General features: G+C 42.5%; 1 protein-coding gene across 1 annotated transcript; it reads right to left on the reverse strand.

The window, feature by feature from the left end:
• On the reverse strand, positions 1–27,160 carry PTGFR (prostaglandin F receptor). The gene is made up of 3 exons (XM_044301954.1): positions 26,817–27,160; positions 21,388–22,225; positions 1–3,106 (listed from the first exon to the last, which is right to left on the reverse strand). Exons 2-3 carry the CDS (start codon positions 22,180–22,182, stop codon positions 2,771–2,773), a joined length of 1,131 nt encoding a protein of 376 aa, XP_044157889.1. The 5' UTR covers positions 22,183–22,225; positions 26,817–27,160; the 3' UTR covers positions 1–2,770.
• Between the last annotated feature and the right edge of the window lie 323 nt (positions 27,161–27,483).

Genomic DNA, 27,483 nt, shown 5'->3' on the forward strand with positions numbered 1-27,483 from the left:
CTTTTTTCAAAAAATTGGATCATTTAATAATTAAAACCTGAACTAGAAAGACCCAATTTTGACAAAACGTTAAAACATGAATTCTAATTTGTTCATATAAATTAGTGCAAAATGGCAATTACACTTACATTTATCTAGAGCTGTACATCCAAAGACCGAGCTTTGAATCATTTGAAAATGACTGTATCGGAGTATGGTAACAAGTGAAACTAAATGAATATGACTTTTCTTGCAGCCAATTTTTTAGCCGTTCCAAAAAATGTAAGCAATTTTGCAAACAGTCTTGATTAAAAATCAGATTTGTGTACACAGCTCCTATGCAGAACTATGAGACAGGATAAGAGATGTGTCCTGTGGTGGTGATTTGACTGACGGGTCCCCACCAATCACAAGGATAGGGGTCCTGTGTCCCTCCTTGTGTGAATGGTTTTCAAGCATGTGTACCACCACTCCATTCTGGTGGAGATTGCCGAGCACTGTATTTGGCTTCTCTTCAGCAGTCCCATAGAGTTAACTGGAGCAGCAGCACGAATACCCAACTTCTGCTTTGTTCATATGGGGGGGATGCAGTTGTGATTGGTCTCAGCGGTCAGACCCAAATTGATCAGATCCTGTGGATAGGGGGTAAGTTTAAATCTTGAGACAACCCCTTTAAAGATCTGACTGCACACAGGCTTAATTGTAAGCTGTATCTATGGAGGCACATAAATCTGTACTTCTGAAACAGAGTTCCAAATCCTTTACAATCTCAAGCAAAATGATAACATTCTGCCCATAGGAATAGCTTAATAGCTTACAGCATACAGGTAATGCGTTGAACTCAGTAAAAGTATGCAGTGGGCTTATAAGCTCCCCCTAGTGGTAGGTGCAGGCGACTAGAATTCATTATTTTAACTTGATAACTATGAAGTGAATTTGGAGTTCTATATCAACTTAATATATATTAAGAAATGAATCAGAACAGAATGTTTTTTAGCTTAATCATGGTAAATATTCTGGGTTTCATGTTTTTGTTTTAACAGTTTTTGTTTTTATCCTGGGCAACAGAAGTTCTGATAATCTGGCACCAATCTGATTCCTTTGATGCCCAGTTGAAGTAATATTACTGTACATGTTGTTTTGTTTTGTTTTTTGCTTTTTGTAATTTTTTTATATTCCATCCTCCATTCACATATGTGTAATGATGGCTCCATTATTGGTCTCCTCCTTCCCAGAATTAGTTGAGCTGCATCATCATATATTATACCGAAAGTAACTGTGTTTTTCTTGAATTTAGTGTCAAGAAAATAACAGTAGAAATATTCTGTTCTAAATTCAAGCTGAATATTTAAAGGACATTTTGTCAAAAATTCACAACATTACCGTTACATTACCATTTCTCATAGAATACTTTTTTCCTCCATAAACAATCCAAATTTTAGATTTAAAAAAAACAAACATTTTGTGCACATCATGAAATGTTAGTTACCTAGACAAATATACAATAAAGATTTTGATATAAACACAAACACAGAACGGACATTTTTTGACTCCTGACATAAATATATTTATATATACAGTAATATTGCACTATATGTTAAGACAAAAATGCTACAAAAAAAGCACATGAAAATGTAACATTTACATTCCTTTTGCTTCTTTAAAAAATATAGATTTAGTTTACGTGTTATTAGTGAACTTGCAAGGCAATACTGAATGTATATGGCATGGTGTTTTTGGAGAATATTATCAAAAACTTTTATAAAAATAGCTTCAAATGAACAGCACATTTTTTATGCACGTAAGAACATAAAATATGAACACATTACATTAAAATTAGGTTAAAAATCTTAAACGTCAAATACAAAAAGATTAAATCTTTTAAATCAAGAATCTTGTTTTTAACAGGGCAAAAACTATCAGTTATCCCTCTGTCATTGAGAATAGGAACATTTGGCTGAATATTTGAATGGCTAATTAAATTTTTGAACATTTTAATAGGAAATTTAGAAATTTCCAAAAATTATAAGGATTTGTGACTGAACAAAGTGGTCCACACATTTAGAAAAACGTATCTACCACTTCAGCTCTAATTGACTTTTAAGCTAGAGCTCCATGGTAACATTGGCCACGGTCGAGGGGAGAGAACCACGAGTATAGCGCCTTTTCTCTCCTCGCTGCACAAGATGGGCTCCATAGAAGTCTATGCGCCAATCTTGATTCCAACCTCAGCAGCGAGGATAGAGAGTGCATTATGCACAAGCTTTCCTCCCCTCTTTCTTGGGCTCGTGGGGTTCTCAGCCCTCAGACCCGCACTGATCTAAGTTTTGTGAAAACTTAGTGACCCTTTAAAATCTTAATTGTTGTTTTTGTGTTCCCCATTCATATTTTTATTGTATATAAGTTTTTGAAAATATTCTCCCTATTTTGTTAATTTGGTTTAAAATTAAAATAGCCTGATGGGTAGCTGCTTATCATCATTTGCATATGAACATCTTTGTAATCCCTTCTATAATGAGAAAGTCACACTACACCCAACCAGCCATTCATTAAGCTATACAGTACATGAAATTACCATCATATACATCTTACGGATCATTGCCTACTGTTTACAAGACTTACAGTCTTCATTGTGGCACAAAAAGAGGTCTATGCTGTTTGCCATGCTAAGAAATATATCAGTCTTGCTGAAGGTGCATGAGGTCACTCTGTATTAGATCACCATGATGACATAGCCTCATCATATACACTTTTGGGGATATAATTTTTGACAAACTGTTGAAAAAGTGCTTTAATTTCTTTCAATGAGTTCACATTTTTGTTCTGTATCTGTTTTTGGAGAGATACTCAAGGTATTTGTTCGTGAGCAACCAGGATGTTCCGAGACTGTAGCGACCTTGAGGGAGTTTTTGATGGAGCTAAATTCCCAACCATGTAAATCTATGATTTCTATGCCACAACAACGCTGGACAATTCTGAAAAGTTTTCTTAGGACTGTTTTCCTTAGAAGAATATAAACCCATGGGTCTAATATTTGATTCCAAGTGGCCATCCGAAGAGAAAAAAGGATTGTCTCGTGAGGGTCCTGAGATCCGTAGTTTTTTAATCCAATATTTGCCATTGTAACCTAAAAAAAATCAAAATATGTAGGTATTAATGTAATATTTTTAGTGCATAACAAAATTTTAATAGCAATAATTGCAAACATTTTCTAGATGCAGAAAAATCTAGATTTTAGATGCATGGACTGTTTTTTGTCCAGCAGAAACCCAGCGCTCTTGTCGGAAAGTGGAAGTTTCCCCGCCAGATCTCATTATAGTCAATGGCCTTGGCAGTGAATGTCAGTATCCAGTTAGGCCTGATCCCTGAACCCTGGTAGGCTATTCCTCTACCAGATGGACAGAACACCTTTACCACAGATGTGAAACTAGCTTTAACTTGAAACTTGTGAGCTCCAATTCAAAATCTGTGAGAAGATCCCCAGTCCCCACCTATAACACTGGTAACCTATCTAGTGGAGGAACTTTTGGGCCCATCATGGACCAAGGCGTAGATGCAACTTCCACGTCTGCATCCCCTATAGCTAGAAGGTAATCCACTCTGCTACCTACCTACCAACAGTGTATTTTGGGATATGTAAGCCTCACTCCTGAGAATTAACTTAGGACCACACACATATGGTTGGGGCTTTCATGAGCTACACCCATTTTTGGCCCTGAATAGCCCAAATTTGCTGGGACAGTCTCTGAAAATTATAGACTGTTGACAAAAATGCTAACAGTAGGATCTATCTTCTTCATGGTTGAGGACTTCTCTGGTGCCAGGCTCTCAGACAATATCCGGACCACTCTGCCACTCCTGGTCATAAGTCTTAAAGCAAAGAAAGTTTTTTCTAATTAGGATATATTTTCAATACAGAAGACTAGCTTTAGGGGGTGCAAAGGAAATGGTTGCACCTGATCCTTGGTGCCTGAGGGTGCCCAAAAGCTTCTCTTCCCCAAAATGACACACCAGTATTACAAATGACACATGGTAGGCAGGGGGCCCTGTTAGAGGTTTTGTATTAATGCCCAGAAACTTTAAGTCTCACTACTACTTAAGTCCCTTATGGAGATAAGCGATTTTCTGGACAAAATATTTTAGGTCATAAATCTTTGTCCCTCAGCTTTTATTCACATAAAGTAAAAGCTGTTCAGTGAGATAATTTGTCAAACAGGACATAAAACGTTGCAGACACTGCCAACCGAATGAAGATGCTGCTGCCCGGCAAGAGGGCAGTGCCAATAACTAAAGCACAGAAACCTGCCAGAGTAATTCTTCTCCACTTGCTTTCGCACCAAGAAGAGACGTGCAGGACGGACTACTAAGTACGGCTAATGGCATAATTAAGGCGTTAATAGCTGTTTCATGTAATGAATGTGATAATGAATCAACCGAATCACTGACTGGGAAATGTGTGGGAATGATGGATGGGATATTATTACATGGTGAAGTCCAGCGAGATAGCAACTACGGGCCTCAGTTATCAAAGCTGGCCTATTTTCCCTCAGGGACCAATTAGATATCTGGAAATAACTTCACCGTGATTGGTTGCAATGAGTATTTATTGCTTTTCATTAGATGGTTTTCATAAAAGATGTCCAAAATTTTGAGTAATAATTCACACTTTAGGGCTCATTCGCACAACCTTATCTATTTTGCGGTCCATTGCAGACCCAGAAAACACGTATACCTGCGTATGCTGCCGTAGCAGCCAGCCCTATGATAGAAAAGCCTATTTTTGTCCTCAAATGCGGCCAAGAATACAATCTGTTCTATCTTTTTGGCGGGGCCATGGAAAGGAAGTACGGATGCGGACAGCACACGGTGTGCTGTCCACATCTTTTGCGGTCCCATTGAATTTAATTGGTCCGTATCCGTTCCGCTAAATTGCATAACAGATGCGGACACACATATACGTTCGTCTGAATGAGCCCTTAGACACTTAGAGCCCTTAGAGGCTGTTTTAGTAATTAATTGAATTCCTCATGTAATAATAATTCTGGGACATATTTCTTACAACTGTAGGTTGTGGAAGTTTATAAGTAAAGGTCCAACTGGGTGTTACCAGATGAGGGTGTAACTCTGCACAGCCTGACACTGGCAGCACTGATTGATAGTGTCAAACTGTGCAGGGACCCCCTCCCCACATTTGTCCCAGTTGGCCCTTTATTCACAAACTTGTAGGAGGAATAATAGAGGAATGGCACAACAAAGCCATATTAACCCTTTCAAGATCAGGTGATTCTCAATTTTTTTCATTTTTCATTTTTTTACTCTCAGCTCTCCCAAAACCATAACTTTTTTATTTTATCATTCACATAGCCGTATGACGGCTTGTATTTTGAGGGACAAGTTGTGCTTTCCAATGGCACCATTTACAGTTGCATATAATGTGGTGAGAATTGGAAAAAAAAATACCGAATGGGTGGAATTATTTAAAAAAAAACATTCCACCACAGTTTTATGGTTTTTTTTTTTACACAGTATCTTTTATTCTCTGGGTCATTACAATTACAATAATACCCAATATATATATATATATATATATATATATATACACACACTGCCTGTCCAAAAAAATAAGTCACCATAAAAAAAAAAGATACTCAATAGGGTGAAGGTCTGGACTCTGTGGTGGCCAATCCATGTGTGAAAATGATGTTTCATGCTCCCTGAACCACTCTTTCCCACTTTTAGCCCGATGGATCTTGGCATTGTCATCTTGGAATATGCTCGTGCATAAGAAAAAAAAGGAAGAAAAAAATCCATTGATGGAATAACCTGGTCATTCAGTATGTTCAGGTAGTCGCTGACCTCATTCTTGGAGCACATACTGTTGCTGAACCTAGACCTGACCAACTGCAGCAACCCCAGACCAACCACCAATGCCATCAAGGGGAGGATACGCAAACACATCTCGGACGTGCCGCACCATGGGAGCCGCAATGTGTCTGCGGCCAGCGTGCACTTTGCGGTAACCCATGGTGGAGACACGTCTGGTATGCAAGTGCACGGGATCGAGAGAGTTAAAGCACCAGTCAGAGGAGGTGATCACAAGAGGAAACTTCTTAATAGGGAATCCTATTGGAGTTTTCAGTTGGACAGCCGTCAGCCTGAGGGACTTAATAAAAGATTGGATTTGATTCTACAGCAATAGTGCTATGCGATATAGTGATATATATTTTCCCACTCTAGATGTTCTCTTGTGAATATTGATATGTTTTTAGCTGATTGATTATATAACTTTTAAACTGAAGAGTTGATGCATGTGATCGGCAGCGTCTCATTTGGGTCACATGACAGCCCAATTAGGGGCACAGGTGTTGACCCACTTTATAGGCTGCATTTAGTTGTGTCTTCAGCATGTCATGAGTAAGGGCTTAGATACCTGACAGCCCGAAACGCGTAGACTGAGACTGGTTGCACTGGATGCATATTTTTAACCGCACTAATAAAGTACTGCTGAACCTTTGCGAAATTGAGCTGGATGTTCGTTTTCTGTTTTGGATACCATGACTTTTTGCTCACTTTTTGCTCAATTTTTTGTGGGAGGTGAAGTGACCAAAAAACATTGAATTGCCCAGTGTGATATTTTTTTTCCATTTTACCGTTTACCATATGGGATAAATATTTTTATATTTTAATAGTATGTATTATGTATTTTTATTAGAATTTTCGGGAAAGGGGGGGTGATTTGAATTTTTATATATTTTTTTTACATTTTTAAAACTTATTTAATTTTTTTAGACACTTTTTAATAGTGTCACAGGCAGGATCTCTATAGCAACTAGTGTGCGGCAGCCCTGCACCACTCCTGAGGACAGGGTCTGCCGCACACTGCATCCGGCATCCCCAATCCTCGCCGGGGGGCAGCCAGAGCGTGGCCGGAAGCACACGCCCCTGGTCTTTAACTTCTCAGATGCCATTGTTGGTCTCATACATTAATCTTGTGGGGCTGCTGTTTAAAACAAGCTCCAGAATTGTCAATACACAATGGATGGAGCTGTGTAATTCTGACACCAGAGTACTGCAGAACAGCAGACGCCTGCCAATCTGATATTGATGGCTAAAAATGAAATGTTCTTTCAGTCATATGGAGATACTAGGAGGCCACAAACACAAAGGGTGAGTGTTCAAGACTGTCTGAGAGTAAAACAGGCCTTGTTGCCTATAGCAACCAATCAGAGTGCAGCTTTCAATTCTAAAGCTGCTCTAGAAAAATGAAAGCTGTGCTGTGATTGGTTGCTATGGGTAACAAGGCCTGCTTTACTTTTATACAGTTTTGAGCAACGCGCTAAGTGTCTAAAACTAATACTGGAGGTCTCGAGAATCCCAGTAATCAGCCCTGAGATAATTATCCTCTGTTCTATAGAGGCACACAGACTTTCTCCCACAAGATCTGTGATTCTCTGACCTCAGCTTAATTACATACACAATATAGTGCTGACAGGGAAAGATGGACGGACGATGTCTGACTTCCTGTTAGATTCCTGTTAAAATCAGAAAAGCAGCGCCATTTGAGGATTGCTGCTGATCTACTTAACTTCTACTGAACTAGTGAATTACTAAAATAAATGTAGGGGGGTTAATTTTAGGAAATTCCAGAGCAATATTATCAATTGTGCATTAGGGTACAGCTATACAGCAGCTTCCAGTCACACAACATAAGATGGCAACGTTACACTGCTGCATGACAGTGGTCACAGCACTCAAAACCTGTCATTAGCTGCAACCAGCGTTACGACATTTGTGTAGCCCCAACCTTACATAGAGGATTCAATGTATTTCTATGTCATCTTACATAGTCATGTTTTTTAGGGGGAGAGGGAGGATTCAAACTGTTTGCTATACAATATATACCATATATTATATCTATACCTGTATCTATCTATTATCTATCCAAGTGACGGCCCACAACTGGACGGCAGTCCCTTCTTAAGTAAGTGCAAGAGCCTAAACCAAAATAGGGAAAACAGTAGCAAGACAGAAAGAAAACCAGGCAGACTAAACCAGGCCTGGATCAGAATCCCAAAACAGATTCAAATATACAGTAAGTGAAACCAGTGTAGTGCCCCACATATGTGTGCATGGTCCACTCCAAATTGTTATATATAGTATGATGCCATTTCGCACTTTTCTTTTGTCTATGCTGCTAAATCCATATTACAGGCTGGTAACATGCATTACGTATTTCCACCACTAGAGGTCTCCATCACATCATGTATATAGTGTAGCCACAGGAAGTGAAGTGGAGATTAGGAGTGGGGAGTTAGGAGGAAGGAGAGGAGACAGTCTTGTCTCTGTTCTCCCGGGCCTAGCCTGGGGAACTAATTTACCTCAACCTTTGAGTCCAAGATTAGGACTATCTGAACCTACACTGTAGATTACCCTTCCAGGGTATAAAGTGGATTATCACTTTGAGGACTACAACCTTTTAAAATAATGAAGCAGAGAGTTTGCCTGCCATGAGGGAGATCGCCCTTGGGTTGCTGGATCATTTAACTATAGACTGTTGGCAAAGGAAGATAACTGCCGTTTATCAGGTTTTAGTCACCTTTGCATTAGGTGGAGAGTTTCTAAGCTGCAGGCTGCCCACCGTAATTAAGGACAGAAAGGCCATCTGTCAGAATACTGATTTACAGAGGATCTAAACTACTACTGAAAGGCGTGAGTGATCAGAGCAAGATCAGGAACCAAGTACAAGTAAGAACATCACCTTTACTAAAGTAAGCTGGATCTAACCTCTACACTTCACCTCCAGGAGCCTGCTAATTTGGATTTGCAGCTTTACCTTTTTTGCCATTTGTATGCAAGACAAAGAGATGATATTGGATGCCTTACTACATCTAACAAGTAAAGTTCCTGTTTGGTTTAACTACTGTCTCACTATTCATTCTTCTGCTCCATCTCCTAATTGCATCTTACGGTCACGAACACAGGGGCCCAGCCACCAAAGCACCCTAAGCATACCCACCACCTCAACTTCCATCTGGCTGGTGTTCCCTGCAATAGAGAGTGCCCCAGAGGATTTAGTGCTGTCTTCCTCATCACTGCACACCGACCCAGGGAGCTGCAAAACTGTGAGTATGACTACTACCCCCATCAGCCCAATGTGCACTCACATACTGCCCCTGCGGTCCGGTCCACTGCACCAGGAGATACTAACAGAGACAAAGTCATCAGGCAAAAGCTAGGTCATGACAAGCAGAGTCAAATATCAAGTGGTCATGTCAGAGGCAATATAGGTAATCCGAAGCGGTTAAAAACAGCTGGCAATGGTCAGTGATCCAGAGGGACAAGCACTCACATAGCTAGTGAGAGTTTGAAACCCAATCACAAGCACCTGCTGCCAGAAACTGCCTGTCTATATAGCCCTTCTCAGAAGACATGTGAAGCTGGTACAGAGCCTGATTGGAGATACTAACAGAGATAAAGTCATCAGGCAAAGGCGAGGTCAAGACAAGCAGGGTCAAATATCAGGTAGCTGGCAATGGTCAGTGATCCAGAGGGACAAGCACTCACATAGCTAGTGAGAGTTTGAAAACCAATCACAGGCACCTGCTGCCAGCAGCTGCCTGTTTAAATAGCCCTCCCAGGAGACATGTGAAGACATGTGAAGCCAGTACAGAGCCTGATTGGTGCAGCGCCCAAGCTCCCTGATAAATCAAGCAAGGCTAGTTGCCATATACAACAGGACAATGCCTGCACCACCGCCATATTGCAGCCGGACTCTCCGCAGTTTAATTTAGTGCCATTGCCACAGGTGTATAAAATCCAGGCCCTCGCCTGTACAAACATTTATGAAAGAATGGCTCATGCTAAGGGCTCATTCAGAAAACCGTATGCTATCCGCAAAAATGCGGATCCTTTTTTTGCGGATTAGATGCTGACCCATTCACTTCTATGAGGCCCTTTTTTATTCCACGATTCCGCAAAACAAATGAAACATGTCCTATACTTGTCCGTCAAAATCAGGGCATGGCCCCATTGAAGACTATGGGTCCACAAAAATACTGAATGCTATCCGGTTTTTTTGCGGATCCGCAAAAAAACTGATAGCATTCGGTATTTTTGCGGACAGCATACGGCCGTCTGAATGAGCCCTAAAGAGTTCATTGAATTCCAGCACGTGGTCGTGTAAAAAGATGCGACCGCTGCTACCAGTAACTTCCTGATTTCTTCCATCCTAGATCTTCCACCATCACCCATGAGTGGTATTATTGTAAAGTGGAAGAACCTCAGCCACAATGTGGAGACCACAAAGTTACAGAGCGGGGTCACCTGGTGCTGAGGAGCATAGTATATAAAAGTTATCAGCACTGCTGACTCCATAACTGCAGAGTCCAAACCTCCACAAAAACTGTGTCGGGAGCTTCATGGCATGGGTTTTCATGGCCCGAGCAGGGGCATACAAGCCTTATATCTCCAAGCACAATGTTAAGTGCCAGATGGAGTGATGTAAAGCACGCCGCCACTGGACTCTAAGGCAGTGGAAGCATGTTCTGTGCAATCACACTTCTCTTCCTGGCAGTCTGATGGATTAGGCTGGGTGGTTGGACCAGGAGAACATTACCTCACTGCACTGTGCCAGCTGTAAAGTTTGGTGGAGTAGAGATAATGCTATGGGATGTTCTTCAGGGGCTGGTTTAGGCCCCTTTGTTCCAGTGAAGGAAAATCTTAATGCTTCAGCATTCCAAGTCTTTTGGACAACTCCATGCAACCAACTTTGTGGGCAGAGATTAGGAAATGCCTTTTTTCTGTTCCAGCATGACTGTGCCACAGTGGACAAAGCAAGGTCCATGGTTGGGGGAGCTTGGTGTGGAAGAACTTGACTGGTCTCAAAGAACACCAAACTGAACCCCATCCAAATATAGAACCCAAATTGTGAGCCAAGCCCTTATAGCTAACATCGGAAATGCTCTCCTTTTAGATATAAATTTACTTTTTAATTAATTGTAATTTTTATTCAGTTTTTTTTTTACTTTCCACATTTTAAAATGTTTTTTTTTTATTATTTCCCTCTTATACTGTATTTAGGTAATAATATCTTATACAGTATTTAGCTAATAATATGCCATGGTAATACATTACTGTCTGCTGCTTGTGTGTGTAACGCTAACGTGAGCTCACCACCCGTTAAAATATATACATAATCCACACCGCCGCCCATCTGGATGTATGTTGAGAATGATCCATTTGTGAGAAGGGGTTAAATAATGTGTTTGACCCTTTTATATTAGTTAGGTCTGAAAATACTTAAAGAATGAAATAAAACCCATAAGCATAAAAAAGAGAATTAGGCAATAATGCCTTCTCATAAGATTAATGAGCCATGTTCTGAAGAAATGGAGGCTTCACATCTGAGATGTTTTGTAGAAAGACAGAACTTTCCTTAAAATTTCAGGCACACAGCACCTAGAATATACACTCACCTAAAGAATTATTAGGAACACCTGTTCTATTTCTCATTAATGAGATTATCTAGTCAACCAATCACATGGCAGTTGCTTCGATGCATGTAGGGTTGTGGTCCTGGTCAAGACAATCTCCTGAACTCCAAACTGAATGTCAGAATGGGAAAGAAAGGTGATTTAAGCAATTTTGAGCGTGGCATGGTTGTTGGTGCCAGACGGGCCGGTCTGAGTATTTCACAATCTGCTCAGTTACTGCGATTTTCACGCACAACCATTTCTAGGGTTTACAAAGAATGGTGTGAAAAGGGAAAAACATCCAGTATGCGGCAGTCCTGTGGGCGAAAATGCCTTGTTGATGCTAGAGGAGAATGGGCCGACTGATTCAAGCTGATAGAAGAGCAACGTTGACTGAAATAACCACTCATTACAACCGAGGTATGCAGCAAAGCATTTGTGAAGCCACAACACGCACAACCTTGAGGCAGATGGGCTACAACAGCAGAAGACCCCACCGGGTACCACTCATCTCCACTACAAATAGGAAAAAGAGGCTACAATTTGCACGAGCTCACCAAAATTGGACTGTTGAAGACTGGAAAAATGTTGCCTGGTCTGATGAGTCTCGATTTCTGTTGAGACATTCAAATGGTAGAGTCCGAATTTGGCGTAAATAGAATGAGAACATGTATCTATCATGCCTTGTTACCACAGGCTGGCGGTGGTGGTGTAATGGTGTGGGGGATGTTTTTCTGGGCACACTTTAGGCCCCTTAGTGCCAATTGGCCATTGTTTAAATGCCACGAGCTACCTGAGCATTGTTTCTGACCATGTCCATCCCTTCATGACCACCATGTACCCATCCTCTGATGGCTACTTCCAGCAGGATAATGCACCATATCACAAAACTCAAATAATTTCAAATTGGTTTATTGAACATGACAATGAGTTCACTGTACTAAAATGGCCCCCACAGTCACCAGATCTCAACCTAATAGAGCATCTTAGGGGTGTGGTGGAACGGGAGCTTCGTGCCCTGGATGTGCATCCCTCTAATCTCCATCAACTGCAAGATACTATCCTATCAATATGGGCCAACATTTCTAAAGAATGCTATCAGCACCTTGTGGAATCAATGCCACGTAGAATTAAGGCAGTTCTGAAGGCAAAAGGGGGTCCAACACCGTATTAGTATGGTGTTCCTAATAATTCTTTAGGTGAGTGTATACTGCAATATGATAACTTCACTCAATTGTCAAATTTCACAGATTCTCCCCTTCCTCAACAAAAAATCTATATCTATTGATGGTTCAACTTGTCATAGCCACGGGAAATAAGACTAGCAGTTCAGAAGGATTTTTCCATTTTTCTCACTTTTTTTGTTTTTATGTATTTTTGGCTATTGATTTATTATGTTATATAATGTGTGTAGTTTTTGCTTGTTTTAAAAAAAAAATTGCAAATAAAAACCTGAAAAACTGTTTTCTACTGGAAGCCACAAGTGATACTACATGTAAATAATGCTCATTCTACTGATTATTTTTGAAGTCAAGGATAGGGAGGCAAACATTAGGATTCCTGTAGATAAAAGAGAGTTCACATCATTTTAATGAACAATTTGTTGCTTGAGAGACTGCTCAGATGTTTGCCCATCTTGTTATCTTAGTACACGTATATCATGTACAGTGTATATGGCGTATTGCCCTGTGTCAATAGCTCTTTTTAGTGCAGGCTCTTACTGGGCTGATGGGTCGTGGTAGTCTGAGGCACCACCAGACTCCTTTAAATTGGTTGGAAATGGGGATGATTTATCATTCAGATACTTTGAGGATGTTGTTAGGAACAATGGTGTTGGGCCAAGTTGTCCAACGTTAGAAAAGTGGTGCTTGTTGTGTTGCACATGTAGGGTTGCGTTCTTGGCGCCACTGGGTGTTCATGGTTTACACTTCGTGTAGTAACTAAGGAGCCTGTATAAAGCCTGGTAGGCAGGAGACTGCCTGTGTTGTTGGAGATGTGCAAGGCCAGTGTGGCTGCTGCAGAGTCCTGTAAGTTGGAGTGAGGCTAAGTTGTAGAGAAGTTGTGTGGGTCATCTACGTTTTCTAGGAAGCCTAGTGTCAAGAGGTGTATCTCAAGGAGTTGGCTCATAAAGGCTGTGGAGTACCACAGGAGAAACAAAGGAAATACAAGAAACATGACCTTAGAAATTTAACCTTCTTGTACAGATCTATTAAATGGCACCCGTTTAAGTACTCCCATTGATTGCAATGGTATAATACAAATACTACAAAGAACTCCTTATCTGAACCCAGCTTACAGTCAGCGTCACTTCGGTGGAAAATCGTCACATTTTAGGTTTTGTATTATGGACATAAAATAATCAGACTCCCTGCGGTTCTCCTGAACCAAACTTAGATGATCATGGAGATGTATAGAGATGTAGGTTCAGTCCTCCAGAACTGGCTGTTGTGTCTAAACCCTAAGATTCAACCATTGTACTTTCGTGTGAAACCGGTGTCGGAATGCACATGACGATGAAAGGAACAGCGATTGTCATGACTAAAATGGCATTCCTGGCAAGATAACATTCCTTCTTAATGAGCCCCATTGTCTACCAGTCACCATACTAGTTGAGAACATCCACATTTCTTCTAAGATGGCCTTCATGGCTGAAGAAAAAGGATGCAGAATGGTGGATGTTTGTGTTTGTATCTTCCCGTACCCATGAAAGTTCATGGAATTAATTTCCTCCATCACAATTTTTTTTCGTTTAGGCACAGAATTGCAACCGCCCCACATGCAGCTCTCCAATGCCAAAACATACAAAGAACGGATATTCAGATCTAATAACGGTTAGAACCAAATCTGCTCTCCAAAGAAGTGGAAATTAAAAAAAAAATAGTATAGGAGAGTTAGCGGATCCTGTAGATAATGCCCCCCTTTATCCATAACGTTTAGCATTTTGCCTATACAGTCTACGGTTTTTGGTGTCATTCACCAAAACTGTAATGTGTATGAGCATGTAAATGGCGGTGGGGGGCAGATGGAGACTAGTAACTGGGCGAAAAATTATTTCCACAGATTGAATGAATAAAGCCCTCTTCTTAAAACTCACCACCTAAACCCTTGAACATACTGTATCTAGCTACAAATAATTAAGGGGTCATCTGGTTTAGAGAAGCCATTTTCAAATACCATACTTTAGGGGATTCTTATTTACTAGAAAAAGGGTCCCAAATTCAGGACCCTTTCTATTACCATTATGCTCTGTTGGAGCGCTGTCATGCCTAAAGTCCCTGTGGGAGCATTGTAGGATATTTGAATATTTACAAAATTACTGCAGAGTTTCACCACAGAGTACAGTTGATTGTTGGGATCCAAGCAGCAGAGTTTTAGGTGTAATTGTCATTTGTTTCCAATAGCATGCACAAGTGCAGCCTGGCAGGAACAGGGGTGGCCCGGCAATTAATGGTGAACCATAAGCATATCTCGCTTCCTGGGCCACATCATGTACAAGCATCCTATAGATGTCTATAAACATTAGATAAATGGATGGAGCTGTGTAGTTTCAGTGCCTATTTGTAACGGGGAGCCGGAGACGCGCTTCCCCTCTGCAGCGCCGCGGGCATCTCGCTAGTGAAGAGGAGCGAGGACGCGGTAGGCGTCCTCATCTCCATAGCAACCAGAGGGCGGGGAGGATCCGACCGCACACGCTTCCTCGGCGTGGCTGGTGTCCTCCGTCCTCTAGGCAACGAGCACGTGGGGAACTGAGCGTCGATATTGATGAGTCGACGCTCAGCTGTTCTGAATTGTGGGGGATGGGTCATGTGACGCTGGCCGTGTCACATGACCCATCAGGAGGACCTATTTAAACAGGTAACCTGCTGGACACAGGTTGCCTGTGATTGGTCTTGCTACCCTCACCAGCAGTTTCCTATTGTGCATTTCTGTGTTCTTGGACCTCGGCTCTGTTTTTGACCTCGGCTCTGTTTTTGACCTCCCTGGATTTGATGTGACCTCTTGGCTTCTGACTCCAGATTGTGTTTTAACCTCGTTATTGTATTGCTTCCTGTGTACCTGTGTGACCTCCTGGCTTTGACTTTGGCTTGCCTGACTCTGTTACGGTATTCTTCTTATCTTAGGCCCCTGCACGTATCTAAGCGAGGGACTGCCACCAAGTTGTACGCCGTCGGTTAGGACAGGCAGTGCAAGTAGGCAGGGTCAGAGGTGGGGTGGAGTTTAGGGCAGCACTTATCCCTCCCCTCTGTCGTGACACTATTTCAAGCTCCGAAATAACTCTCGAACACCGGGGTGACAGACATGCTGATCTGATATAGATGGCCTATCTACAGGGTAGGCCGTCAATATAAAAATCCCCAAAAACTCCTTTAAATGAAATAAACTGAAAGTAAATGTACTTTTTAGCCCATTACTGCCCTATACCACCACAAATAATATCTCAAATCCCTTCACCATCCTAAACCAGGAATATTGGGTCTAGACTTTAAAGCAGCGGTCCCCAACCGCCGGGGCGCGGCCCAGGACCGAGTCCTGGAAGATTGTTTGCCTGGCTGCGGCAATACAGGGGAGCGGAGACGCCAGGCGCATCCACGTCCGACGCACACATCACACACAGCGAGCGGGCGGCCGTACAGCGGGTGATGCCGGCCAGCCACTGCCACCAATGAGGACAGAGTGGGCGGAGGAGGGAAGGGACTGTGGCCACTGTGCCACCAATGAAAATTAACCAGAGGACCTTTCATGGGTCCGGACTTTATTAACTAAGTAGCAGGACATGTAGATCTGCGCCCAGGGATCTCTCTGCACTTATTATTCCTGGGCTCCATTCGCTCGCTGTGGCCCCCATTACCGTCTCCAGCACTGTATGCTAATTACTACTATTGGAACACCAGGGAGGAGACATCAGCTTCTCTCCCTGGGCGTTCCTTCTCCCTGGCTGTAGCGCTGTCCAATCACTGCACAGAGCGTCACAGCCATGGAGAAAAAAAAAACTCACCTTCTCCCTGGCTGTGACGCTCTGCACTGCAATTGGACAGCACTACAGCCAGGGAGAAGGAACGCCCAGGGAGAGAAGCTGATGTCTCCTCCCTGGTGTTCCGATATTCGTAATTAGCATACAGTTTGGGAGACGGTAATGGGGGCCACAGCGGTTCGAACGGAGCGGCGCCCAGATATAATAGTAAGTGCAGGGAGATACCTGGGCGCCGCTCTACATGCCCTGCTACTTAGTGAATAAATTATGGACACATGAAAGGTCCTCTTACAGACACAGGAGGCGGGTGCGACACCTGCGGGGTTAACTGCCGCGGATCGTAGTTCCCTGTGATAGGTCGGGTGTCGGCTATGTGATTCTGCCGCACCCGGCTCCTGTATTTGTATTAAAGGTTAATTAGTGCAGCCCCCCCCCCCCCAGTATTAAAATCATTGGTAGCAGTGGCCACAGAGTCCCCTCTCCCCTCCTCCTCAGTGTAAGCCTGGGGCTCCGATCAGTTACCATGGCAGCCAGGACACTACTAAAGCCCCGCCTGCCATGGTAATCTCCCTGCTGCTGTGTGCACTATGCACAGGGCAGCAGGGACAGTGTAAAGTGCTATTCACCCTAATAGAGCTCTATCAGGGTGAATAAGACAAGGGATAAAAAGATCCCAGGTTCTAGCCCCCTAAGGGGGGAAATAGTTATTAAATTAAAAGTAAAAAATAAAATATTAAAGTATAAATCACCCCTTTTTACAATTATACATATAAAATATATAAACAATAAATAAATAAACATATTACATAGCGCCACGTCTGAAAAGTCCAAACTAAAAATTCTATGTGGTGAGCACCATAGCAGAAAAAAATAAAATAAAAGTAAAAAAAACTAAGCCCCGCCCACCCCTAAGCCATTGCCCCAGAATTCTTAGATAACCCAAACGTGGTATGCCGAACTTGAAACCACAAGTTCGCTCAACACAATTTACAAGTATTAGTGAGTAAAGACACATGTAGCAACTTGTGGCAAAAATACATTGTTTTGCAAAACCACATCATTTTTGCAATAAAACAACTACATGAGAGTTGGTCCATAGATTATTGTATAATTGTATCATTAAGGCCTAATTGGTGTGCAAATTTACATATTTATCCATAATTACTCAGTAAGCAGAGGTGTAAGTATCAGCGGCTGCCCCGCTCTGCAGTGCCCTGACTCTGATCTCTTCTGAAGATGTTCCCACAGTATGGGAGTCCATCACAGAGTGACCCTGCTGTTGTGCAGCTAATGTGCTGATACAGTTTTATATTGGGTCTCGGCTCTTTGGCACATTTACTATCAGATGTGCAAGATCATTGCCCTGAACCTGATTGCCTTTAGTTAAATTCCCATGATGCTCTGAGTTGCAAAATAGCTTCATAGACTAGTTATTATTGCCAATGCCATTGTACTCCTGGCTTCTGTCTAAGATTGGAAATATTTGTTCACTGGGCAAAATGTAAAAATAAATGTTGAACAGCCGACAATCAGGACATTTTTTTACATATCAAATATTTTATATGGTTGCCCTGTTAGTTTATACCAGATATGCCCTAATGAGCCCCCAGCATATTTCTCACAAATCCACCACCAACATGATGATTACTATAAGGCAAATTTGGTTACAAAGTAAGAAAAAGTAACAAAAAAAAAAAAAAAATTCTAAATGCAGCCCTAATCTGAATAGACCTTCACCAATACCAAGATTGCCTATGTGAAAAGTACAATTCTGAATTAAAGGGGATGTCCGCTTTTGTAACTACAAGTTTTATTGCGCCAAAGTATCCAATATGCATAACTTAAGAATGAATAGCATTGCGTCTTATAGATGTGTTAATTATCAAGAAGAACAAGGCAGATAGAAGGGCATATGACTGCAGGATCCGACTACACAGGGTGTGCTTGTAGTCTGTAGCCATGGAGACATAGGTCCGCCCAGGGAATGCAGACACAAACCAAGTATATTTGCAAAGCTATTTTATTTATTTATTTTTTGATGCACTGGAGCAAAAGTCATTCATCGGGGATTGGCTGTCATGGGAACAGTTGGTAAACAATCAGGGATCAGCAGGGATTATTTTATGGAGATTGGTATCTCCAAGTTTTTCAGCAACCAGTGAGGCAAGGCGCAGATGCCTACTATATATGAGTAAATCATTTTGCTTTTGATAAACATCAAAAAAATATTTAGAAATATGATTGAAATTGTGATACCCTTGAAAATATTTATACTTAGTGGATAGTATAGGAGCCAATGACTGCATGCTTATATAACACAATGGAAGTAGTGATGAGCGGCAGGGGCTTTATTCGAATTCGCGATATTTCACAAACAGTTTGTAGAATATCCGTCATATATTCGAGAATTTCGAGAATTCGAGAATTTCAAGAATTTGAGAATTTCAAGAATTCGAGAATTTCAAGAATTCGATATTATTTAAGGCTGGGTTTACACCTGAGCGTTCTGAAAGGAGCGCTCTGTATGCGCGATTGTACCGGCGTTTACAATCGAGCATACAGAGACAAGCGAACGCCCATTGTCGCGCGTTCCCGAAAGTCTGTGTACGGGAACACGCGACAAGACGCCCCAAAGAAGCTCATGTACTTCTTGGGGCGTCTGGCGCTTTACATCGCGATCGTACGCGCTGTAAAACGCCCAGGTGAGAACCATTCCCATAGGGAATCATTGGTTTCTCCATGTTGAGCGTTTTACAGCGCGTAGGAACGCGCTGTAAAACGCTCAGGTGTGAACCCAGCCTCATTGAATGCGAAAAATCGGCAATGTAAAAATGGCGTAATGCAAATTCATAACGCGAAATACAGGCGTAGGGTCACTTTGGCTACATTTTCCAAGCAGCTAGAAGTTTCATGAGTTTCTCCTGAGACTGGAGAAAATGGTCGGCACGGCAGAACATTACAATAGCTTTATATGCAGATAGAGTCAAGCTCTCCAATATATTTTGCGATTGCGCTAATCAGCAGTGATTAGAATATTTTTTCGCACTACGTGCAACTTCACATTTTTGCAGGTCTGACCACAGATTACTGATTGGTGCACTAAGTATTGTTGAACTTGACATTGCTTCCTTCTCATCGGCCCACAAGCAAGAAGCAAAGAGGAATCATGTGTTCAGATGGAAAAAAATTCAGAATATTCGATATAACGAATACATAGCACTATATTCTAAATATTCGCGAATTCTCGAACTGGCGATATTCGCAATAAAAATTTGCTATTCGAATATTCGCGCTCAACACTAAATGGAAGAACAGAAACCCAATTTTCAGCCAAATCTATCACCAAGCTACACAGTCCTCTGACAACACTGCCGCCATTGCTGTTTCCATAGACACTTTCTTTATCTTTTTTGCTTGGGGTCAATCTGTAGATCATTGGTGAGAAGCATGGGTTTATATAGACTAGAGAAGCAGGTCATGCCACTACTATGGGGCTCATGGGGAATGGGGACCCAGTTTTGGTTGGTCCCATCGCCTTTTCTACTGTGTGGAACTCCACCCTCCAAAGAAACTGCATCAGGAACAAGCACCAGGCTCACCTGTCTTGGATGGGAAAACCCAGGATTATAATGAGGGACAATTACATTTTTGGTACAGGACCCTTTTCTCTTTTATGAGAAACCAAGTCTTGAGGGCCTGAGATTCTGCCCTAGTTAATACTCAATACTTCAGTCTATTAGTCTAGTATCTAGCTGTCTCAACAAGGCAACCCCCCCCCCCCCCCAATGAACACGCCATTATTGGGGAGTCTTAGAAGGGGGTCTCCTGCTTTGGAGCCCCTCTGTTAGCTAGTGCGGCACCTACTGTGGTGGAGTATGTCTGGCCAAGTACTGCAAATGAATAGGTGCCGTGTAATAATATATTTCCCCTGTAGTGGCTGCGGTAGGGAAGACGTGTGACTACCAGAAACCTCCCGCAGCAATCAGGAGGATTTCTTTTAAAACTGGTTGTCTTGTTGAGATATGCTATTTAACTTAATCATCTCTTTAAGTATAGAAGAAAAACAAGCCAATTATAAGGAAATACAGATTTTCATCTCCTTGATGCTGTGTAAACATTCATTTCCTCGCACAAATTTAACTGTGTTCATACTGTAAACACTCGGCAATCCTCGGCCTGGAAAAGCAGGTGTGTCGTGTGGGTGTGCACTCCTCTACATGATGTGTGACCTAAACAAGATGATTTCCGTTGTTAGGAAACTGCCCGGGAAAGAACTGTGAAGAAAACTCTATAAAGGCTTTCAGATGCATGAAGATTAATTCCAGAATCCAATGGTTTAAGGTACTGGTGCCAATGCAACATGGGAAGATATCTGACACCAAATGAGTAACTTAAAGGGTTTTTTCACCTTTGTGGATCTTTTCTACAGACCCCACAGCATGGATGGACCCATGGTGGTAATCATTCTTACCTGATCCTCACTGCTGGGTTCTGGCTCCAATGCTGCCCTCCCAGCTCTGCCCCAAGTGCCCTAGCGTCAGTATCTGGTTTAACGCTAGTTTGCATGCTGTCAATGCGTCACCCATGTGTCATTTCACTGGGTCATGTAATGCAAGGTTGACAAGTCACTGCTGCAGCCAGTCATTGGCTGCAGCAGTCACATAACCTGATGTTACTGTGGGTAGACCTGGGACCTGCAGAGCCTGCAGGCCAGCAATGGAGACAGAACCCAGTGTCAGGGATCAGGTAAGTATGAGCTTATTTTAAGAGGGCATTTCTAACACAATTTCTAATAAATTATCCAAAGGGGACATAGTCATATAATAATTAAAGTGCCTCCAAAGTTTTCCATCAAGCCATTTTAAATACTAACGGATAAATAAACACTAGAACAGAGTATGTGTCGGTGAGTAACTGGCTTTAAAACGCACGCCAAAGCGTTCCCTTATGTGTTGGGAAACTTACCAAGAACGGAGTCCAGCAAATACACGAGACACACATGATAGCCAGCAGCTGGATTATCATCTCCAGGTGATGGGATCTGCCTTTTCTGTGTTGCTGACTTTTCAGTTTGGATCTGATCAATGTTATTCCAGTCATGGCGTTGCATACAAATGAGATGGCCAAAGAAAGGAGCCCCAAACAGGAAAAAAACAGCAAATGGAACTGATCCATCCAGTCTTCAATCTGTTCAGTCTTGAAAAAACACCATGTCTTGGTGGCCTGGATGTGGTAGGATCTTAAAGTTGCAATAGGCAACAAAGCCACTGAGATGGCAAAGAGCCAGACGAAAGCCAAGATCATCTTGGCATGTCTTGAGGTCATTTTAGTTGAGTGAAAGATGGGCTCAGTGACTCCGATACACCTCTCAACCGCCATCACACTCCCTAGTAAGAGTGGGCAGAGGCCGAAGAACACCATGCACATGCCAAATATGCTGCACAGAATGTTCGCATGATCAAATTTTGACCATTCTCTATTGGAGGCATAGACAAAGACCGCGATAGTCCCATTGATGAGATGGCCGAATAAGTCAGTGAAGACCAAGCCACTGGCAAACAATAAGAAGGAGGCCTTGGACTTCTTCCTGAACCTCTGGTAGGCCTTCAAGAGTATGACTATGGCAAGACTGTTGGATGTGATCCCCACCGTCATGAATACTATGGAAAACAAGACCGATATCTTGAAGTCCCTGAGGTCTGTAGTGTTCGATGGGGACAGAAGTCCCCTATACGATGTCTCCTCCGTGCTGTTGTTCATTGTTGGGTGAGAAGATCAAATCATCTCCATAATACAACGCAACCTGTTAAAATGAAAAAGGAAAGGATAACAAAGGAGATGATGTCTTAGTTGCGTTCAGGTAAACTTTCTGTAGTATCTTAAAGAAACACAAAGGAACATAGACAAGCTAGACCAGCACCATTGAGCCAAGTCCCACCTCTGAGTGAATATTGTGCTCAATTGAGGAGAACTAGAAGAGAAGACAGTCTTGGTTTTTCAGCCAGATTTCTGCAAGACTCTGTATCAGGAGCTTCTCGCATTGAAAAAGCATGTTATATAGAAGGAGGAGCAGAGAAGATTTATATAGAGATTCAGCAAAACGGGTATTGCTTTTCATTTACATTTAGGAGTCATGTGGGCGGTCCTATCAGTGACTAATGGCCTTCCCTGTATGAGCGCGTATACACAGATAACTAATCATATGACACCAGCGAGTAGGACCAGCCGGGTGGCATCTCCGCACAGGAAGAGCAAGGACTAAATGTGTAAAATTCAAGTATTGCTGAACCTATTCCAACAAAACTGTACAGTAATCTGCATTTTCATTGTGCCTCCTTTCATTTCTAGGTTATTGCTCTATTGACAATGTACTGTATCTATCCATCTATTTATCTATTATCTGTCATTTTTCCAATGAGTTCCTGAATTTGTCACTAACCATAGAAAGCAAACAGATCATTGTTTATTATTCTATTTCTATAGATCTCTCTATGTATCTTTATCTTTCTTTCTTTCTTTCTCTATATCTATCATAATACCTATCTATTGTTATATCTACAGGGGCGCACCCCCAATGAGGCCAGGTGAGGCGATCGCCTCAGGCAGCACCAGGTAAGGGCAAGAGAGGGGCAGTCATAGGGCCATGGGCTGAAGGGAAGTGGTTAGGGTAATAAATTGGCATTGGGGAGGGAGGGGCGCCATTTCAGTTTTCGCCTCAGGCAGCAGAAACGCTAGGTGCACCCCTGTCTATCTATCTATCACTAGATCTACCAATCACTATATATATCACTCTATTACTATATCTGTCTTTCTATCTTTCCCTCTATCTCAAAATCTATCACTAGACCTATCTATGGCTACTTTCACACTAGCGTTTTAGTTTTTTCGTCATTGAGATCTGTCATAGGGGCTCAATACCGGGGGGAAAAAAACGCTTCCGTTTTGTCCCCATTCATTGTCAATGGGGACAAAACTGACCTGAACAGAACGTAATCCTCCAAAATGCATTCCGCTCTGTTTAGTTGCGTTCCTATACCGGAGAGTAAGCCGCAACATGTTGTAGTTTGCTTTCCGTCCTGAGATGCAGAACAAGACGGATCCGTTTTCTCTGCCACAATCTGCCACAATGGAAAACGGATCCATCCTCCTTCGACTTTCAATGGAGTTCATGACGGATCCGTCTTGGCAATGTTACATATAATACAAACGGATCCGCTCATAACGGATGCAGACGGTTGTATTACCAGTAACGGAAGCGTTTTTTGAGTGAAAGTAGCCTATCTTTCCTTCTTTTTTTCTTTCTATCTATCATCTATACAGCTGATAGAACACAGGGCCCTGGGCACCGATTGCCTACTACTTATTAAATATTACCCAGTGACATCTAGAACCCCCACTCAGAAACTCGGAATTTCCCGTGGAATTACCTGCGTGCTGCTCTTCCCTGCAGGACTTTGCATGCCAAGAGACTTAATCCATGGAGAAATTGAGAAACATCCTAAAGGACTTTCATAATAACCTTTTCATTCCTGTTTGAACAACCAGGGTTCTAATCAGTGACCAGCGCAAACAGCCTCATGCAAACACAGAACTCGGGTTGGCAGTGTAGCAGAGCTGAGTGTGCTTAGGTTAATCAGAGGTGTCTTAACAGTTAAAGGACACGTTCAGCTCTGCTACATATGCTCATATAGACAAACATGGATTTCAATGAACCGTGATGAGTGAGGTCTATTTGGCCGTGGTGCTGATGAGTCCATGTCTTACTATTACACTATCGCTTTTTGCTGTACGCCATATATTGATGTCTCTGCTGGTATTACTTACTTATTAGATATATGGTATTGATTCCCGAAATCTATACAATCCTGTAAGGACGCGACATTCTGTTTCAAAAAGATCTTAACACGAGTAAAAGTATGAAAAGTTCTCTTTAGGACGAAGCGCGTTGGAAAAGACTGTGCGTTTCGATCCAATAATAGAACAGGTCTGAGAGTCCAGAATCACAACTTTCCTTCCTGCCTATATATAGAAGGGACAAACTAAGCACAGAGTCCGGAACACTGAGACTTCTGTCTGATTTACGCTGGACCCAGTCTAGTGGGAGGACTGTACACCCGACGCGTTTCAGAGCGAAGCCCTGGTTTGGAGCCACGTGAACGCTCATACTAGAAAATTGCATAACTTGCAATTCCTCAGAAATTGAAACACCACCACAAGTGAGAAGATGCCTGAAATGAAATAAAGTGAGAAGATGCCCGAAATGAAAAAATTTATAGGCGATTACCCTAAAGGAAAAAAAAAAGCGCCATTCTAGTCTATAGGTTGCGTCTGGTACTGCAGCTCTGTGAGGTGCAGTACCAGACGGAGCACAGCCTGCAGACGGGAGGGGCGGAAGGGCTCTATTTCTGCAGAGAAAAAAAAAAACATTTTTGTCTGAGCTCCTGCAACCCCTTTAGATCCCATTAGATCGCATTGTATTGGCAAGACAGTAGTCTCTGTTCCTTCCTGTGATTATAGGCTATATTAACTCTGCTACATCTAAAAGTCAATGGCGTGAAATGGGAAATTCAGAGTTATTTTAAGAACACTATTTGGAAAGAAAAACATTTAAAAAGCGTTAAATTATGGGATTGGATTCAGTCAGGGCAGGGGCGCACCACCAATGAGGCCAGGTGAGGCGACCAGGTAGGGGCAAGGGGGGGGGGCAGCGGAAGGGCCATGGGCAATGAGCGCTTTCATTGTGGCAAAGGGGTTAGGTTAAGAAATTGGCATTGGGGGGTGCGCCCCTGAGTCAGGGATAGATTATTACTATTATTATACATATTATTGGTAACGAGTATGACAGAGCAATGTCTCATGGACGTTCTTTCCATACCCCTCCAAAGGGATTCTTTGTGTCATTTACTTTAAGGCGCAAAACACAGGACAGAAAACAAGCAAAAGTCAGAAGTGCTGGAAACATTTCCTAGAAATGGCTCCTTTATCAAAAAACGATGGTTACGGACAATTAGAGAACTTCCCCTTTAATAAGTATAATAGTAGGGATATGGCCTCATGATAAACCTGCTGGACTGTGGGGAACCATACCCGGTGGGCCGCCTGTATTCTGCCAATGCATTGCTTGCTGATATTTGAGCAGGTCGACAATTGCTTGCAGTGCAATTCCTTAATATAATCACTGTCATGAACGTAGTGTAGCAGAACCAATAAAGCGGCACATACAGACCCTATGGCTGTGGACAGTGTGTGCCCCCCACATGGTACATGGATGGCACACATCAGTGGTGTATGAAAGTACAGTAAGGTACAGACCTGTAATACAGTCATGTTCATGGGTCTAGGACTCCTAAGGACTAATGATATACACATCACGTGTCCCCAGGTAGATCCATGCTGCCCCCTGCAATGATCCAACCAGAACCAGACCTTTGGCCATAAGACTAAGGCCTCTTGCACACGACCGTATGGCTTTTTCAGTATTTTGCAGTCCGCAAAAAAAGGATCCACAAAAAATACGGATGACGTCCGTGTGCATTCCGTTTTTTACGGAACAGCTGGCCCCTGATAGAACAGTACTATCCCTGTCCGTTATGCGGACAATAATAGGACATGTTCTATGTTTAAACGGAACGGAAAAACGGAAATAAGGAAACGGAAGGAAAACGGAGTACTTTCCTTTTTTTTTGCGGATCCATTGAAATGAATGGTTCCGTATACAATCCTTATACGGAACGCAAAAAACGGTACGGAAGTGGGAAGAAAAAACATTTGTGTGCATGAGGCCTAACCCTGAAGCGGCTGGACACAAGATGTTCACACAGATGCTGGCGATCCATGTAAAATTCTACGTAACATGAATACAAAGTTTCCTAAGTCTGAGTCCTGTCTACCTTTGGGGTCTACACGGCACAGATCGCCCATAAAACAGCACAAGGAGCCTCAGGATGGACCTCAAGTTGACTACATCCTACAACCTACTGTACATTTAAACCTCGGGACTGACATTTGTGGATCCTACCTGTCACCCCTATCCGTACGGATTTACTGAATTCTAGCTATTTTGGTGCAACCAGGTCCCCGTTCATTTAAAGGGGGACTGCAGTTTGAATGAAAATATGTCCCAATTTAAAATTCTTATCAAGACTAATCCAGATTGGCAAGGTTCCCATTCCCAGGAGTGTCCTATCAGTGACTCATGGGGCATTCACGTGCCATGCTGGGTATACAGGTACCCGAAAGGAAAATTGCAAGGATCCCACGAAAGATTGTCTCTTTTATTTTTATGGATTTCCCCTTTAAGTTTCATGGCGACTACAGAGACTAATCACTATGTAAGGTAGAAAGGGGCATTATATAGTGTCTATAGAAAGGTTCACCATCCCTCAGGTACTTACCAGTCACTGCACCCTCCATCCTGGTCCAGGCTCATACTGCATGGCAGCACTTAAAGTAGAGGAGACTGAAGTCCCCAGAAAGACTGAGTCCCCTTCCTCCGCCTGGACATAGATCCTGGGGTTACTGGGACTTTTCTCCTGCCCCCATGTGTGGAGTCTTGCTGTCTGGACCCGGGCATCCAGTGGGCATACACAAGCAGTTGGGCAGAGCAGGACTATCCGGCAGCAGCAAGGCTTTCGCTCTGAACATAAAAATCAATGTGGATCTCCAGAAGCCCAACCAACCCCTCCCACATCAGTTAACCATTGTGAGACGTGGAAATCACACACACGACTATTGCCGTCCACTGCTACTGTGGTCCTGGGATCCTCCTGCCTTATGCAATAGCTGGCTGTATATAGCAGATGTCACATGCAAGGGGTGCACACTGCCACGGTAAAAGGGGGGGGGTCCATAGGAGCCATATAGAAAAGTTCTCCAACTGTCTTGGATCATAATCTCTGGAGTTGCTGCTGAAAAAGAGAATAAATGTTGAATGGGGGGAGGATTTTATTATCTGCCCACCTCTGTATAGAATGCTATATGGAAATATGTACAGATAATAATAATAATACAATGTATTTCTATAGCGCCACCATATTCCGCAGCGCTTTACACATTCATAGG

The sequence above is a fragment of the Bufo gargarizans genome, chromosome 7 (assembly GCF_014858855.1).
Source record: "Bufo gargarizans isolate SCDJY-AF-19 chromosome 7, ASM1485885v1, whole genome shotgun sequence".
Classification (NCBI taxonomy): Eukaryota; Metazoa; Chordata; class Amphibia; order Anura; family Bufonidae; genus Bufo; species Bufo gargarizans.

What these genes read in the sequence shown, in the direction of transcription:
- PTGFR (XM_044301954.1), bottom strand. Translation starts at nt 22,182, where the DNA reads ATGAACAACAGCACGGAGGAGACATCGTATAGGGGACTTCTGTCCCCA. An exon ending in TTTGCTGGACTCCGTTCTTG is followed by an intron (nt 3,107 to 21,387) that starts GTAAGTTTCCCA and finishes GATTTTTTTTAG; the next exon opens with GTTACAATGGCAAATATTGG.